The 18841-nt window shown below is 40.2% G+C and overlaps 1 protein-coding gene across 1 annotated transcript in view; it reads right to left on the bottom strand.

Annotated features, from left to right (window-relative positions):
* LOC118415111 (plexin-A1-like) overlaps positions 1-18841 on the bottom strand; it is a gene marked incomplete in the record, with an annotated part of 97707 nt that overhangs the window by 11588 nt on the left and 67278 nt on the right. The window contains 16 exon segments of the mRNA XM_035819472.1: positions 1-227; positions 550-726; positions 1102-1335; positions 1549-1837; positions 2298-2458; positions 2754-2865; positions 3386-3537; positions 3795-3964; positions 4320-4413; positions 4962-5063; positions 5601-5699; positions 6656-6770; positions 7180-7276; positions 7734-7905; positions 8329-8458; positions 8710-8810. Coding sequence (XP_035675365.1) covers positions 1-227; positions 550-726; positions 1102-1335; positions 1549-1837; positions 2298-2458; positions 2754-2865; positions 3386-3537; positions 3795-3964; positions 4320-4413; positions 4962-5063; positions 5601-5699; positions 6656-6770; positions 7180-7276; positions 7734-7905; positions 8329-8458; positions 8710-8810 — 2432 coding nt within the window.

Raw genomic sequence — 18841 nt, 5'->3', positions numbered from 1 at the left:
TCGTTCCTGACGTTGCTCTCCAGTGTGTCCATCTGCACCATGATCTTCTCGTACCTCCTGTTGGCCTCCTTCTTCTTACTCCTCATGATGAAGAGCAGGGCGATGATGATGAGCACCAGGAACCCACCGGCGGCAGCGATCAGGATGATGGCCCAAAACACTAGCCCTGCTGGCGCGATCTGGTACTGCAGCTCACCGATTTCAAACTTCAGATTACCCACTCTTACCTGGAGAAGAAAAAAGAAAAGAAAAAATTATTTAGGAAGTTTCATGTATGTTTCAGTTAAACAACAGTTTTTGACTGTTATCTTTTTTTCCAACCAAAAGGTTTCTATGTTTCTTTTAATGCTCGAGTTTAGCAATCAATGTATTTAGGCAAAGGTTTGATGACAAAACAAATCATAAATGCAGATGGTACAAGGTCTTTTCATGAATAACTGTTTGATGTCATGTAATGGTTCCCGTTATGATGCAAGAACGGCTACAATCTGTGCAGCACTGCAATTCATGTTCAAAGTGCTAGAGGGCATTGTTACAAGCACAACTCACCACTACAATGGGGAGAACTTCCTTTGACTTCCTGCCTTCACTGTCCAGCCCCGGTGGCTGGGACTCTGGAGGTTCACAGGTCAGTGTGTCATCATCGAGGGAAGTCACGTTACAGATCTCCATCCCAATGGTCACCTGCACATCGTCCTGGAAGCTAGCCTGGTCAAGATTCCTGCCCTAGAGTGATGAAAATGTTTCAATATTGGCACTCCTAGATCTGTGTGAGATACTGTAGTTGTTACATGCAATAACCTTCATGTAGGTTCTCATAATAATTCATCATGATAAGCCTCTTCACCTACAGATAACAATGCAAAGCCCTTGAGAAAAGGAGGAATTTCAAAACCTTATGAACTCTGTAGAAAAATTACTTCATATGACCAAAGTAATAAAAACTATTGTCAACATGGACATACTTTATAATTCTGATGATAGAAAGTAACTGTATTCATGGACTCATTTCTTTGGTCTTAAACCTTTCACTAATACTGTTTCTACAATCCACAACTGTAACAGCTACAGCATTTCCCAATCTTCAGGAAACATCATTACCTCAATGGCAAGGATTCCTCCTGTGTGCTGCTTTGGGTTCTCCTCAAACGGGAAGTACTCAGGATCTGGCACGTAGACAAACTTGCAGCTGGCTGGACTGTCCTGACACCCTGGCAGGCTGGCCAGACTGATCTGGACGTTGTCCAACTGGAAGGTCAGGTCCACGTCCCCTACACTATCTCCCATGTTGGGGGAGGGGCACTTCATCAAGCTGTCACTCTCAATCTTACATGGCTGCAGGGGAGAAACAAAACAACACACTCAAAGGGCTGGGTGTCTATGGAACCAACTGGAGGGAGTATGCCTGGGACAGACCAACCTGGTACGAACTGTCAATGTCTGTAGCTGCTATGCATGAGACTATGATGCCTGAGAATTATTGATTGAAAATGACTTCAGATGAATGGATGTTAGACACACAGATGTAATAGATACTATAAATTTTACCATGGAGGCCTCAGTAGCCTGTCTCTTTCTCCTGGTTGCTGTAGAGGTGGACACCCTGACAGCTGCATCCTGCACAATCCGTAGGTTAGTGCCTCTGACTGTCAGCTGCCGTCCTCCACTGGTGAAGCTCTTGAGAGGGGAGACCTCCACGATGGTGGGGTCGTCTGTGTAGTTGAATTTTCCTGGTGCATCTCTCGGGTGTCCGTCAAACAGAACCTGTAGCGTGTACTGGCCTGTGGCATCGATGTGGCCTGTCTGACACTCCACGGACACATTAGTCCTGCTGGCCCTAAGGGAAAACACAAAACCGTTTTAGAAACACTTACCAAAAATTATGAGTGCAATGAAAACGTCTGAAATCAGCGCAATCAACAACATACATGCAAATACATACAACATTGATTTTGCTCTGGTATTAAGTTTTTATCACTGTACCTTCATAATACAACCTTAATCATAGACTTGTAGGAGGACAATCAGCACTGTCCTTGGTGCTGAACTAACTGATCAGACACAATCATGCATCAGGAAGTCCAATTAAGCACTGCAAACCTTATCAAGCTTAATGATACAACCAATTAGGAGCACTGTAAGGCCAAAATGAACAAAAAACACTGATTATTTTCCAAATAAAAGATTTCACTATTCAAAATTGAATTCCCTATTAAAATGGCCAGCATGAAAACAGGATAACTGTTCAGAAAACAGTGGGAACAGTTGCCTCGTTCAACAGGGTACAGTCTACTTACTCATCAACGATGCAGAGAGCCCACATGTTTTCCCCTGTACCAGGACGACCAATCCTGGCCGTGATCTTGCCGCCTGTGTCGAACAGCTCCCCCTCGATGAACACTCGGGTCCCTCCTGACTGAGGCCCTACTTCTGGTCGGAAACCTGTCACCGTGGGGTCCTGGGAAATAGTACATCAAAATCAATATCTGAAGTAGAATGACATTCAATAAGTCTGAATATCAGCTATTACACTGCATTCCATTTACTGGCAAGTGCGTCATTTGATATGGTTGAAAAGGTCATTATATTACAGCAGACTCATTTTGTATAAGTACAGGTACATGTACATTTTGACAACTTAGAATAGGCACAGGGTCCCATGTACAGCCATATGAAAATGCATTAAGACAGTAGCTTTGGAAAATACACTTAAGTCTAAAGATTTCCTGTTTCTTCAACATTGTTGTACTCACCCTGTAGTAAAAGATGTCTGAGGACTGTCCCTGTTGGTTAGCCTGCACGCCTACCTGTACAACTACAGGTCCGCTGGTGGTGGTCATGGCCTGCCCTGTAGTACAAACAATCCTGGGGAGGAGAGAAGGGAAATCTCCATGTTACAAATGCTTTAAGTTAGTGAACTAACTGATCAGATGCAATTATGCAGCAGAAAGTCCAATTAAGTACTGTAGTACACAAGATCCTTGTGAGAAGAGAAGGGAAATCTCAACGTTACATACAAACACATTTAAGTTGGACTGTCAGCACTGTCCTTGGTGCTGAACTAACTGATAAGATGCAATTATGCACCAGAAAGTCCAATTAAGTGCAGTAGCATATTCGATCCTTGGGAGGAGAAAAGGGAAATCTGGATGTTACAAACACATTAAGTTGGACAATCAGCACTGTCCTTGGTGCTGAACTAACTGATCAGATGCAATTGTGCATCAGAATGTCCAATTAAGTGCTGCACAACTTATAAGGCTTAATGATGCAACCAATTAGGGACACTGTAGGGCTGAAACGAACAACAACCACTGATTGCAATTCTACAACCTTTGTCCCTGGTGATGAAAATGAACTTTCAGGAAAAAGATTTTTTTCTTACTTGTTGGAGATGCTGTACTGGTCTTCTATTGGTCTACAGGCCTGTCCAGCAATGGTCACTCCAGTATTGATGTCAGTGAACCTCTGCCCCATGTTGACGCCTGTGATCGTCACATTCGTCCCACCATTGACAGGACCACTCTTGGGGGCGAACTATAAACAACAATGCAGCCACATGAATACTCTCACCTGCAGTAACACTGATATCCAGAGATTATCTATTCATCTGCTAAATCAAACGGATTATTCTATGAGACAACCAACACCCTATTGCATTAACCATCAAGAGCAAACTTTATGACATGGCCACTTTACTTCTGTCCAATATTAACTTGTGCATTTTGAATGTGAAAAGTTAGTCTTTATCATGATACATAAAAAGTTCCTCAGAAAATGAAACAGGGATTTACATCAGTAATGATGGGCGCAGGGCAGTTTTCCAGCTCCCATCTATCCCCTCGATTCTGGCACTCCTCACGAACTGTGCACGTGTCCTCACACCACCCACAGGAGTAGCGGGGAGGCGCCGTCACACACAGGCTACAGTCTGTACGCTGAGATGAGCACTTGTACAAGGTAACTGTTTCAAGGAACAACATAAAGTGTCAAAAGACTGTCTACAACAGACATTTCAGGTAAAAAAGTAAATCTAGCAACAGCTTTCAGTTAACCACCCCATTATGAGATGTCAAGAATCAATATTTGTTAATGAAAACTTGTTAAATCATGATACACATCATTATGATTTTACATTATGTGTCTAGATTACTTTATGTAATTGACTTTGCAATAATAGATGCCACCAATGTTTACTCTGTATAAAATTTCAGTATGTTACAAAGTGAAGACATAGCTCTTAAACAATTTTTAAAGGCTTAAAGGTAAATCATACATGTATGACAATCATGAGAGTAATATCATGCAGGAAAACATGCCTGTTACGCCTAGAGGGTTATCAATGATGTTGTTGCCCCTCCAACTGGCACCTAATGCAACAGCCAACTCCTGCACATCCTGGGGGTAAGTGTACTGTGGGACAGGCACACAAATTTGCTACATTAGACAGCTTTCAGCACAAAACATGGTAAGAAATATTGGACTGATATCAGTCGTCACACTGACAGAAACAAACTTGTTCTTGACCTGGCAGTTAATCTACGAGGTGTAAACTATGAATAATATTTTTAGACCTACATTTAGACCGTACATGGTTAAAAATATCTATAGACTTTTTGTTTTATTCAGTTAATATCTATGTACGCATCCAATGCTGCCTGACATGAAACATGATAGTTTACATGGAAAAAAAAATACTTTGGATCAAACTATGAGTTTATACAAACTGTACATCAATTACAAATTCGAGAGTGCCAACAGATTTCTTTCGTCCTTCGAATTTATCCTTTTATATCCAATGTACAAGTTGACAAATGAATGACACAGCAGGTTCCATCAGTAGCTGTGCTAACAACTCTTGCCGGTAATGGGAACACAGGGGATTTGTCCTCAGTTACTCCAATGAATAAAAAAGCACATCAGATGAGATCAGTGCAAACTTTGGCTTGTTTAAAGCATACCTGTTTGGGGGAACAGGAGATGATGCCGTTCCTGAATGTTGCTTCTGCCGTGACATACACACCGTTGATGTTCAGTGAGCACCTGAAGTCGTTAGCATTACCCTGTGGGAGAACGTTTCATCAGTTATCATCTGGGCTGGTGTAACAGGGTGTTGGTGCTCGCTTATCAAAGTCATAGCAGCAAAATACTTAAGGAGTGCCTATTTGTTGTGTTTTTAAGTGAAGATTCTTCCAATAAACAAAACAAAATAAGTGTTTCATCTACAACAAACACTCTTCTTATGCTTAGTGAGCTCTAAGACAACATGTCAGTGAAGGAAAACAGTTACTGTAAATTCACACACAATTCATTTACATTTGCTGTGTTTGAAAAGTTTGGTGCAAAACTTGTAAAACATAAAAAAATGTGGCAGGAAATTTCCTTAGTAGCAGTTGTAACCCCTGCTTTGCCTATGAGTCTGTGAAATCAAGCTTGCCTAATATAAGCTGGATGTTTCTCACTTATGGAGAAGAGTTGCTGCTAGAGTTATTCTTTGAGCCACTCTTGATCTTCATGATCGTAACATCAGGCTCTTTGAACTTGATTTAAAAAAGAAAACTTGAATACTAATTATGTCTGTAAGTAGTGTTGTCCCGTACCGGCACATTCCTGGTGCTCATGTTGATGGCTTTGGGCAGGCCCACAGGTATGAGCTCCACACTCCCCAGAGCCACAATCAGGGGACAGGAGTTCCTTTCCTGTACAAGAGACAAAAGTCCAAATCCATGATGTCAAGAACTTAAAATTGTTTGATCGAAGGCTAATGATGGCCAACGGGTGAGGACCCAGTAAGCAAATGAGTCGCAACACTCCCATTGATTGAGTCAAGTTCAATAGTTACCAGATTTTCAACCAGTCAGTTCCAGTCAAATCACAGCATTGGGTATTCTGTGAGTTATCACAGACACAAAGACAAGTGGATTGTACATTAATTTGTAGATTGAAGAGGATGCAGACATGATCCATCTTATCTGCTTGCATTGTGATTTGTTTAATTGGAAATGTCTAGACGAATTGTGTTCTGTCAAGTGCAATCATTAAAATCACCCGAAGGCTAGATTTGTCTACTTCACGGAAAACCCCATTTGCAATCAATCTTGACTAACAGACAATTAATTGCAATGTAATTAACACATTGACAAACACACTTGCCTAATTTAAACAGATTCGGACGTTGTGAATGATGAAAGTGTCAAAGTCACTGAACTGTTGGTAATTTTATGAGGCGATCGAGTGAATGCAGCAAGGCAGCTGCCCGACCAATCAATTTTAGCATTGCGGGGAAACTTGAATCAACATCTCTACTTTTTCAAGGTAGCTGTGTTTCTGCAAAGACTGTGATGAGATCTGAAAAGTTCCAGAATGAACAAAAAGCTTTACTGACAGGGCTATGTGAATAAGTCAGCGCCTTCTTTCAATTGCAACAATGGGTGGCCACTGGACTCGTCTCACTCAATGTTAACAACATGAAAAATGCTAAGATTCCTTTCTCTGTCTATAAACACCCAGTAGTCTAACATCTACTGGAAACAATAAATGAAAAACGCACTGGGACCTTATCAATTGACAGCCAAATTATTAATTAATCAACTGCCGTAAGGTAGCAGGTAAAAATTTCCAGAAGTGTAGAATATGTTGACAGCAGTTCTCTTACCCCATGTCCAACAGTGGTGCCACCATCCTGACAGTTGTCACCGATGTTGTGAGTACACTTGTTGTCGGACACGCACCAGTTACAGTTGTACGAACTGGTCACACAGGGGTTACACCTGGCAGGACAGAAAGGTTGTATTAAATCAGGTAGCATCATATGCATGCCTATCACCGAATCATGATCTAATATACATGATGGATGGCATTAAGACAATATAACCCCCTCTCAAAGTATCTAGTACCCCTACAATACATGTACATGTAATTTAGGCTGATATTCTGTACGTTAGTACAGTAGTACACCTAACGCTATCGTCTCTTCAGACAGACACAGACCAACAATACATGGAAAGGATGCTGGTCAACTCAGTCTAATTACACGTACAAGCTTTTCTCATATGAAACACAATATGTAACACCCCAAACCATAGATCTGCATTATTCTACCGAGCAAGAATATCAATATTTCAACTGAGCTTTTGTTCCGCTTTAATAGAGGTTGGCTGCTTTTAATAGGACACTCACGATTTCAGAGCATTGCAGTCAAAGAAGTCAAACCCCGCCTTGACAATGTCACGGAGTGTCTCCCGAACTCTCACCCACAGGTCAACGGTGACGTGATCTGAAACACAACAACGCCCCCTGTAACCTCAACTTGCAGGAACATCCATCACGTTGTCCACAGCCCTCAGGTTTGGTCATGCAAGTCATAAATTTCTATCATACTTACTCAACAACACTGTAAATCTGCTTGAACTAACACAAAGAAACATGATGGAACTTGCACATGCCTCACATCTTATTTGTCAGTACTAAGTAGATAGACACATACATTATTTTATTTTTCACCTTTATCATGCTACATGCCACGTTTGTTAGCAATGGTACATGGATATGCATGCATTAACCAAGACCATTGATGCAAAACAATTCAGGAAAGACATAACATTTTACACTTCCTCCAACTACTACAATTAATTCCCAGACACGTTTACATTGTGAAGATTGAAAAAGAACTGAAGCATAGCTGTTATATCCAAATTAGTATTCGCACAGATCATATATTAGGTCCTACCCACCTCTGCCCACAGGAATGGGGGGTATCTGTGCAGGGGGAGGGGTCTCGTCACACACCAGCTTGCCGTTGTTGTCAAAGCGGGCAGGGCTGGTGAATGTTGTTGCTGCGTTGAGGCGAAACGAACAGTCGTAGGTCTGTCCACCATCGGGCAGACGCGCCACCTCCAAGGTCAGCTGGGGAAGGCAGGACAATGGGTAAGCTGACAGGAAGATAAAATCCTTAACAGTTTTTCTTTTTGTTTTCATGTACAAAATGTACATCTACATCTACAAACCAAGTGCTAAACACTATGATCAACAGTTTCAACTGACAGTGCCGCAAGAAAGCTTAACACTCTCTATACAAAATGATAGTATAGTCATTCTACCAGAACAAAGTGTTGAAAATTACACAAAGTGAAGAGAATCTGCAACTTCAGTCACTCTGTCTGTATCACTATCCGTACTTCCACGTTTCATTATCTGTGTTGAAATGAGTGAAATTGTTTTTGGCTATACGCTAATTCACCACTTAATTCCCTCATTCTTCAGACTAATCCCCTGTATTGATCGCATCATGAACAGGGATTATGGCATCTAGAGTAACAGGCTCCTTACGCTGGTTCTGGGTCCTTCCCTGGGCAGGTTGGGCGGGTCGATCTGGGTTATCTCGATGCACCTGTCCACATCCACGGACAGCCAGCGGTTCACCTCGTTATGGCCGTTACATTCCTGCTTCTGGGTACACCTGGTTGTCATGGAACAAGATGCAAAGAGATCAGTGAGAATGATACATAACATTACCTGTTGAAATCTAAATAGAAAAAGAATAATACCATTTTCTAAATATAGCCAAAGTTAAACTTAGTATTAGCAAAGGAATGGAGAGCCCAATGAGCAAGTTGACTGTGCAAACCATTCAAAATTTCCCAAATAACACTTTCTTATCCCTTTAAAAAAAACTTTCTTAGATAATGTAAGAACCAGAGGCTTCCCCACCTATTTTCCAGGGTGCACCATCCACAGTAGGGGTCCCCAGCACCATGACACTCCTCACAGGAGTTGTACTGTCCACACTCTGCCACTTTCACCTGGGAAACCTGCAAACACACAAGAACACTTGGTCAATCCTAAGACCACAGTAGCTACAGTTGGAATATCATCCTCTATGGACAATATGTTAAACATGACATCATTATGTACTCCACATAGAGAAGTCCAACAATTACTGGTGACAAAAAGACAATGTACCATCAAACATATACATACACTAATCAACTTGAATCAAATGCACACATTCTAACTATTCTATGAACCCTTTGCTGTTGGAGCAGTGTTTTCATTTGGCAGTTATCTTCAATCGGGAAAATGTTGTCCTGAGAAAAACCAGGCTCAAAAAACCTACACATATCGCAAGGGGTCCAACGGTAGAGGCTTGGACTCAACAGTGCATGCACAAAAACCTGCATTCTTGCATGCCCTATTTACTGAACATCAAACATCAACTATCAGATCTGTATGCATGAGTGTGTGTGTGTGTGGCCGTGATAGAAATCAGAAAATGCATGTTCAATAATGAGGCTGTACCACGGCAACTTATCAGGACGAGCGGCCAGTCCTTCCTATCGGGACAAGATCAATACACAGATGAATCATGACCCCCAGATCGCAATGTGTCCACCCTCATCGGGGATGACAAATGTTGGTATCATATCTGGCTCATCTACAGGGGCTACCAACCAATCAAGGGTGCTATAGCAACACACTACCACAGGATTCCTGTAATGGGATGGATTGCCATGTACAGACTGTCACTTCACTCCAGGCTGGGACGACATCCTCTCTCTAACATCAATAATTGTCAGTGTCAAGTTTTCATCCCCGACATCTTTCATTGTCAGCAAAGTAACTTATAAACAGAGTGAGAGATAACAGAAATGAAGAAAAGCCTGTAGCAGACTGAAACCAGAATGCTAACGTTACATTTGTCTTCCTTTTCAAAGCATGTGTTTTGTAAAGGTTGGCATCTTGAAACCGTATCATTTTTAATTCCCATCTCATTCCATTTCTGTTCCACTACTAAATCATTCATAAATGGTATTTGAAAGCACTAAGCATAAGTGCTGCCTCATATCACTCAGAAACTTCTGTTCAAGAAGTATGAGAAGTTTGACTCCCATGGGAGCAAGGCATTCAGCTACATCTATAGGCAATATGAAGGCCTGTTCACCATGTAATGGGCAGATCCAGTGGAGGGTTAAGGAATCATTTGTGTGCTTATGGGGCTGTGCAGTCAATCAGTGATGGCCATTAACTTAAACCTTCACACCGCAACACAGATAACCTCTCATCCTGACCTCTGACCCAGAGGTCGCTGGGAACTATCAACAGAAGAGGTCATTCAGGATAAATATGAACCATGCCTCCATCAAAGGGGAATGCGGGAATGCTGCTCGTTATCAACTTTATATCAATCTATGCCCCTTTGTCTCTCTGTCTGATATGTATCAGTACATAAAAGAACTCATTAACTTGGATTCGTAACCAATAATGTCTGTCAAATGTCTTTTGATGAATGTTTAATTAAGAAGTAATTACAAGTATATGTCATAACTACAAGTATCTGGATTAAAGCAAACCAAAATGAGGAATGAAAAATATCACAACGATGGTTCCATTTCACTTCAATTTCCATTTCATTGAGAATTCTCATTCCTAGACTACTTTTCTTCATACATTTTAAAGGATTAGGGGTGGGGATGGGTGGGCTCAACCATCAACATACAAAACAGAGTCTGCATCATGTTGGCCCCGACACCAAGGCAACACCACATGCGATCTATTCCAGCCAGCAATGCATGTAGAACTGTGGAATGTCTGGACGACAGTTTTGTTAAGCTGGGATTAAAAAAGTCTCCCGTTCAGTGGGATAACGTGACTCTTCTGCTGACCTTCATGCCCCGTGGCCCTCCTGCAAGAGAATGATGATGGCAGGGCTGGTACAACTAATGGGCAATATCACAGCATGTCAGAAACTTTGCTGATGTGTTCCATTTCTGTCGTACCAACTCTGTCGAACGTGATTAGAATATGACCAATGCCAAACATTTGCAGTTACAGCCAGGTTTGACAGTCAAAGAAGAGGTATTACCACAATAAATCTGTCACTTTTGCTTTACATTAAGTGCCTTTAATGACCTATTCAGTCATTACAGACCTACAGTTATATCACCTGCATGCATCACAAACACACTTCAAAATTGACGGCTCTTCATGTATTTGGTTTCAAGGTAAATTCAAGTGCAGTTTTCCTCAAAAGCTGGGAATCATGACTACCAAGTAAATTATAGACAATCAACAATCTAAGCATTCGTCTTTCAGCTACAAGCAGTACATATACAACTCTCTTGTTAACCATGACTTTCACAAGAAGGGCTAGACAACAAGTTCCGAGGTAAGGAAGTTCAGCTGAGAGGAAAGTTTCTTTAACACAAATCAGCCACCTTTTCAGCACCAAGGACATGTACAACCTTCTCCTCAGCCAAAGTGACCTTTCATCTGCCTACGTACAGTAATCCATCTACTTCTCCTGAAAGACATATAGACCTCTGGCTTTCAAACACCCTTTATGAGATTTTAGGTGAAATTGAGTCATTCCATTCAACCTTGAAGCCAGAGGGCAAAGGACAAACCAAGGCTTTTACTGTCCGCCTTTTTTTCAGTTCTGCCCATCTTTTAGACTTTGATGCTAAGAATCAGATTTTGAAACTTCGTTTTCACAGCCAGATAAGACAAAACTACTGAGAATATCTCTTCCTTTGTCAGCACTTTCTCAAAGTTCGTATCTGACTGACCTCCGCAGACATTGATGAACTTGTATTCAATTGTAGACCCGTAAAATGGATTACACCTTCCGTTATTGATTTTACCAACCTTAGACGACTGAAGCACTTCCTGCACTTTAAAGTCTCCTCAGAAGCCGTAAACGTACAAACCATGGGTTCTTGGCAGCAATGAAATATGACCTTCTCTTTATCATCTGACAAGTCAGTCTTGAAATACGATCTTGTTAAAGTATTCTTCACAAGATAATGAACTGACATTGACTTTTCATGGCTGAGCGTCATCTGAATGAAATCTTTGAGACATGCCAAATGTAATGGTGCTATCACTGTCTCCCCGTCCACAGGTCAAACCCAGGTTAGTCTTAACTGTCAAAACCAGATTACAAATCTCCTTCCTCGTCCCGCTCAGAGACTTTTGTGCTGGACGCATGACCTTGAGCTCCATCCTCTTGACTGATGAGGTGGTTTGTCTTGATTGAACCATCTCCTAAGTTTCCCTGTGCTAAAAAGTTATCTGACAGGTGATGATATGAATGATCATTTATCACTTACTTAACATCCAGAGTCAGAGATGGAGTACAATACTTACAAGTAGGCACAAGACTGCAATTGCTCAGGGATCGATTGAATGATTCCGTCCCTTAGAATGACTGCAGTACAAATTTACTTTGACCATGTCAAGTATGGCAACGGCAATCATTATGTTCCAATCACGATCAATAAAACAGCCCCGCTCAGAACAAGCTTCCATACTTCTTGCCTGAGGGACATTGCGCCACCATTAAACCTGTAAAGCAATTCTGCTAAGACATTCACAGACAAAAGCACACTATTAAATCTTGCGGTAGTTGATAGAAAATTTATTTAGCAGCAATCTCGGTTCCAATTTGATATCATTGTGCAATCAACTGCAGGAGATGATGGATTCTATTGTTAATAAAGAGCAATCTAAAATCCTTCTCTAAATGAGAGTACTTACATTATATCAGATACATAAATCAAATTTTTGGAAATTCTTAGTATATGGCTTCATAGCATAAAGAATGGAATAAGAAAAACTTTGAACTTAAAATAAAACCGTCAGAAGTATTCATTTTTCTCTTGATGAGGATCTGTATTCAGAACCCGAGTATCGCTGTTTTGAATGATTCATAACTAATAAGATACTGTCATTAGTGGAGAGCATTCTGCGAGGAATCGTAATGAACTCATTTGGTTGTCAGCGGGAGGCAGAGATAAAACAGTGGGAGCGATATCAATGCAAACAGGGTTCCTAATTACAGCAGTATATAAAATGTCATACAGCTCATTACAGGAGAAGAGTCTGTCATGGAAGTAACTTTTGCAGACGTTGACATCAAAATGATGAGTTTGAGTCTCAGTGGGACAGTGCAATGACAGATGGGGGTTCTAGTGCAAGAGCACCAGTGCAATATCGTTGAAAAAAAAATGCTTCATTTGGAAGTAATTTCCTTCCCATACCATCAACACAACCATCTGTCTGCTATTCTGCTTCGGATAGTACAGACAAATTAATTTGAAAAGAATGCTACTCAATCAAGTGAGTTTGCTTCATATACTCCTGCTGCTTCACAGGAAGTTTTCCATTACAGATGAACCCTGTGAGGACAACTCCAGCTGAGAAACATGCAGAAATCATTATCTCCTACTTCATCCCATTAATTTGATTACTAGTTACATCAGATCATACCAGGTTGAAGTGAAATTTCTGCATATGAAGTAAAAGAAATGAATGGTTATCTACCCAGTACATGATTTCTTTTATAAATGAATAATTATAGCTATGTATCTGGTGACACAACTAATGCTAGTAGTTGATGCATCACATATACTGTTAAATACCTGTACACACTAGCATATCTTCCAATCTAACATTTTAGAGGAAACAAAGGATGAGTTGACTGAAGAAGTTGGCACTAGACTAGTAGAAGAGGGGTACAGGAAAGGAGAAGTCCTGATGAGTGTAGCCCCAAGAAGTTACTAACAAAAGTTTTCTGCGGCGGGTCCATCCACATATTAACCAAATCTGTATTGGGTACAGCAGACATAAGCAAACGAAGAGGATTTAAAGCCCCATAATATGTATACAGTGACCACAGTCATGATGACACTAAGATGAGAGGAATATGGACAGGCTTACATCTGGACCTAATCACTCTACAATTATATAACATTGTCAACAATGGATCAGTTTTGACGTGGGGTTAAGCTGATGCCCGGATGTGTTTCAAACATTTATTAACCTACTAGTACAATCCCACAAAGGCACACTTAATCAGACCTTTTAGGCACACTGATATGGACAGGATTAAAGCACCTCTAGGGAAACAGAAAGTATTAAAGTATTCTGATTTCTATACATTAAAAATGATTGACATCTAATGGGAAAATATAACTGCCTAAAGCTACAAACATAGTATGATCTTTTCTCCTTTTATCACCATATTCATCTACCATATTCATCTACCTATCGTTCTATGAAAGACGGTACATCAACTGATGGTGTAAAAAGCTAGTGTGATCTTTATTTCAAGCTTTGCATGATCTTTGACTTAAGCAAGTGTTTAAATAGGAAATGGCAACTTAATACTAGTTATCTTTCTCTCACACCAGCTATTATTCAACATTCTGTGTAAACAATACAGGTAAACAATGATTTAAGTAGGATTGAAGCAGGACACACAAAAAAATCTGTTTTCATCATATAGCAGGACAGATTAATCAATCCATAAAGTCTGCCAGGTAACATGATCGCTTGAAATCAACTGTATTGGAATGACCTGATACTGCAGTTCAATAGAGAAACTGGGGCAGAAGAGAAGCTGATGGGATATTGGGCCCTTTGCTGCAGGCTAAATGTGACAAAAGAGATCATCATTTCAGCTTAAGCCTGAGGAAACTTCTTTGGACTGTAGCTAAATGCCTTCCTTCCATCACTGTGTTAGATAATTGGATTTCTAGCACAGACCACAATGCCAACAAGCGCATGAGGTTTCCATTTTTTTTTACCTAGGGCTACATAGTCATATTGCAAACAGCAAGAGTTCTTTGTCCTTTGCCAGTTTAGCCTGTGGCACTGAAAGTAAATATAAGTCCCGCCATATACAATATATTAGAAATCAGATAGTAGCTACTTTTCTCAGTATGGTCCAAAATTTGCACCTGCTACCCTGCTTGAAATGACAGTGATAAAACTGAAAAGATAAGCAGAAAAAAATAGGTAGAACTATACGTATGTATTCTCCACAGCTCCATTATATATACCACAAACCTAGATAGTGATCACACAGGGGTTGCATGATTACCCATACCCATTCTACTGCTCTTGCTCCTGAAGCTTAAAATGATAAATACTCAGGAAGAAGTCTTGTAAAACTAGACGTCAAGGACCAGCTAACGACATCTGTAAAGAAATAAATATTCCATGCTATCAACCCCATCATTGTCTGCAATAGACTCACGTACCCGCCATCAGGCAACAAGTCAGATAAGGCCGCCATAAAACCTCTGGCAGCTTTACCAGGAAGATTAGGTGCACTGTATCACAACCTTAAATCTGGGACTGCAGAAAAACGATTAAAACTTTAGACAAGATAAGGAGGTGTGTTGCCCTTGAAGTCACCTTGATGGACTAAAAAGCCAGTCATCCAGTGCATGGGGAATGTCAATGTTAGCCTGATATTCGGAAGTGTAATAAAGCCATTGGGAGCACAACGTGGCTTGTATACTAGAGACCATGTCAAAAGCCCATGCAGTGGGGTGTTGCCAGAATAATAACAGTGTTGGTATCACTTTTTGTCAGCTTGAATGTTTGAGCGCTTTCCTGAAAGATTATCATTCAAACATAAGTATAAAGCAGCTTTGAATAATGGAAGGCAGGTATTTTGCTCAATTTGAATTATCTCAAAACTGACGCAGTTACTTTCATATGGTAAATATGGAGTAAGTGAATGGAAAACATGAGAAATTTTAATTTCTTCTGGGTTTTTGATAAAGATCAAGGGATATGTACATCCAAATGAGTACAAATGATGAAAAATGGCACCAATTGAATAACTTTTGCCATAATGAGATGGCTGCTGCTGATCATTTATCAAGCATCTCCCTATTCTATCTACAATCTACATGTGCAATAAGCTGGAAAGTCTGGGAGCCCCAGTCAGCACAGCGGGGGCAAAAACAAATTGACTGGAGAAGTTCTAACAAACTGCTGTTAATAGGAATACAAGTAATCTCTAAGGAATAGCACATGCCAAAAAATAACAATTACCGACAACGTAACAAGCTGCTCTGGAAAAAAATTCCAGGCAAACCTCTGAGGGTGCAAATGTTTAAAAAAAAAAAACAACCTCAAAACTTCATAACAAGTGTATTCCAGGGAAAATCCCTCACCACTATGGCAATACTAACTGGGGATTCAGATACAGTCTTTGCAGTTCTAAGGCCACACCAATTTAATTTCTTGGTTCACGGATTTTTTCATAAAAAATATGGAGCGAGAGGGCGAAATAAAAATAAAAATAAAACTTGTAAAATGGTTGGGGTAAAGGTGAGGGCTAATCCAAAACATAAAGAAAAATAGTTTTCAGCTTGAAAAAAGTACAAAAACACTATTACTGTACAGTAACAGCACCTGTTCATTGAAAATTACAAAAGTAGTGTCAGTTTTTATGTTTGCTACACCAGAAAGTTGGTGAATGGCTTCATTAATGGTGAAAATTTGCTGAGTGGTAATTTTTATTTTTATTTTTATTTTTTTTTTCCAAAAAATAGGAGCGAGCGAATCCGTGAACCAAGAAATTAAATTGGTGTGGCCAAATATATACCTGAAAAACTGATTTAGACTTCCACTAACATACATGTACATGTTGACATTTGCTGCCCAGTGTAGGGTGGTATGAGTTGTGCTCTTTTATTTAGTCCCTTACGATATGGAAACCAAAGTCAATTTTTCAGTCCAGCATGAATGAGACAACCTACATGCATGTGACCTTGGCCCAAACTTTTATTGCTGTTGTATCTAGAAGGTACATTCAACTGCCTTTAGATCAAAGGCAAGATTTGCGTGCTGTGTTTCAAACTGCACTGAACCAGCCTAAAAGCCATATCAAATGAGACAAAATGATTTGTGTGACGGACAAATTATGTTAGGGCTGAGTACCCACTGGTGCTTTTAGTGTCGTACATTGTAACACTAAACATAAAAAGAGAGGGTTGTTAAGTTGCCTTAAGCTTGCTTCTGTTACATTTATGGCCCTTGCCTTGGAAGTAGGATTATATATGAGTTTTTAGGGTGCTCTCATTCTGTCATAGAGAGAAATATAGTTTACCACGGATGACAACTAACATACTTTTCTTCTGAGAACCTAAACCCCATCGATCCACCACTCAAACTATTACTGCCAGTTGCTCAAAAAAGTATTGTATAATCCCCAGCTGTTACAAAACACATGCTTTGTCTATGAAATCACAGACTTTGAAATGGAGGGACTGTAACATGATGGTACACGCTGCGTTGTTCACTCTGACTAGAAATAGGCATTGATCCGGCCCAGCAGGTACAGAGCAAACAATTTACCAGGAAGTGGATGTTCCAGTAATACGCTTACAAGGGCTTATACGCACAGACTACCGGCAGATGTTGCCACTGATAATGATACTTCTCAAGCTTAATTCTGATGTGTTCTTGGTGCACTCAAGCAGTAATACTGCTTTTTTGGTGGATGAGTAATGAAGCAAGTTACCAAAGGCACTTTGTTGCTTATAGTTCCTAGGCAAAGTTACTGGAACACAAGTTACAGGCTATGTATCATCAGATATACCATTCTGTTCCTAAATCATCATCATTCATAATCATATGTGAGTTTGGAATACTCTACAAGGAGGCAGCCATTCTTCAAGGAGCATATGCTTTATAGGTTGAAAATTTGAATGTAATACATCCAAGGTACAATTTACCCCAATTCATTTAACTTCCTTGGTCTGTGACCAGTGTAAGGCCACACCAATTTAATTTCTTGGTTCACGGATTCGCTCGCTCCTATTTTTTTGAAAAAAAAAATAAAAATAAAAATTACCACTCAGCAAATTTTCACCATTAATGAAGCCATTCACCAACTTTCTGGTGTAGCAAACATAAAAACTGACACTACTTTTGTAATTTTCAATGAACAGGTGCTGTTACTGTACAGTAATAGTGTTTTTGTACTTTTTTCAAGCTGAAAACTATTTTTCTTTATGTTTTGGATTAGCCCTCACCTTTACCCCAACCATTTTACAAGTTTTATTTTTATTTTTATTTCGCCCTCTCGCTCCATATTTTTTATGAAAAAATCCGTGAACCAAGAAATTAAATTGGTGTGGCCTAACTATACAAAATTTATATGATAGGGCCCAGTGTCTTCCTGACCTTGATTAATGGGGCTGCATTGATCTGGCCCTACAAGAGAGATAATATCTAACTAGGGTATTTGGAACAAGCTTATCTTTACAATGTATCCAGCATGTGTGCTGATAATTATCTACCTGATATCGTTAATTGATCTACGAGCATGCAATAATTCATGCCTCCTGGGTGGAGAAACTAGGGCCCAATCTGATCCATAAATTTGAAAACAGATGAGTGAGAACCTTTGCATTGTTTCTACATCCATGTTAACATGAAATGTTCCTAAAATCATCACAGAAATCCTTGGGAAGAAAATTGAAGTTGGATTTTGATGCACACAATGGCATTTTAAGATAATTATCTTTTGATGAAAAAACATACAAATTAGAATTCTACCAACTGCAACCCTCCCAACAAGCATATGCACAATGCGAGATGTAATGAAATTCACTTTTCTTTGTATGTTACAAAGTGAGCAAGTCATCCTGCCAAGGACAGCAAGGACAAACAAACTTTGATCACATCTCCTGTTGAAAGCCCATCACCATGACCCACTTTCGGAGTGGCTGGAAATGAGTAACTCCTGGAGCGCCTGCTGGAATGTGATGGGATTTGCGTGGATCATCCGGGTTGTCGTTTGTCACCATTACATTTTGTACCCTGTCGGAGTGACTACTGCCGCAATAATGAGGGCCTGCTCCACCACCTGGATATTGAAAGCAAACAGCCACAACCAACAGGGAAAATCAATAACCTCTAATACTGTTTGATTGTTTTGCAATTAAAGGAGTGAATGGAAGTATGTCAAGTAACTTGACCTAATTTGCAGATGACTGAGTTTGGCAAGGTGCTATCACTCATCCCCTGGTACTAGTAA

The sequence above is a fragment of the Branchiostoma floridae genome, chromosome 5 (assembly GCF_000003815.2).
Source record: "Branchiostoma floridae strain S238N-H82 chromosome 5, Bfl_VNyyK, whole genome shotgun sequence".
Classification (NCBI taxonomy): Eukaryota; Metazoa; Chordata; class Leptocardii; order Amphioxiformes; family Branchiostomatidae; genus Branchiostoma; species Branchiostoma floridae.
The sequence above is the reverse complement of the archived record's forward strand: the minus strand, read 5'-3'. Positions and strand labels throughout refer to the sequence as shown.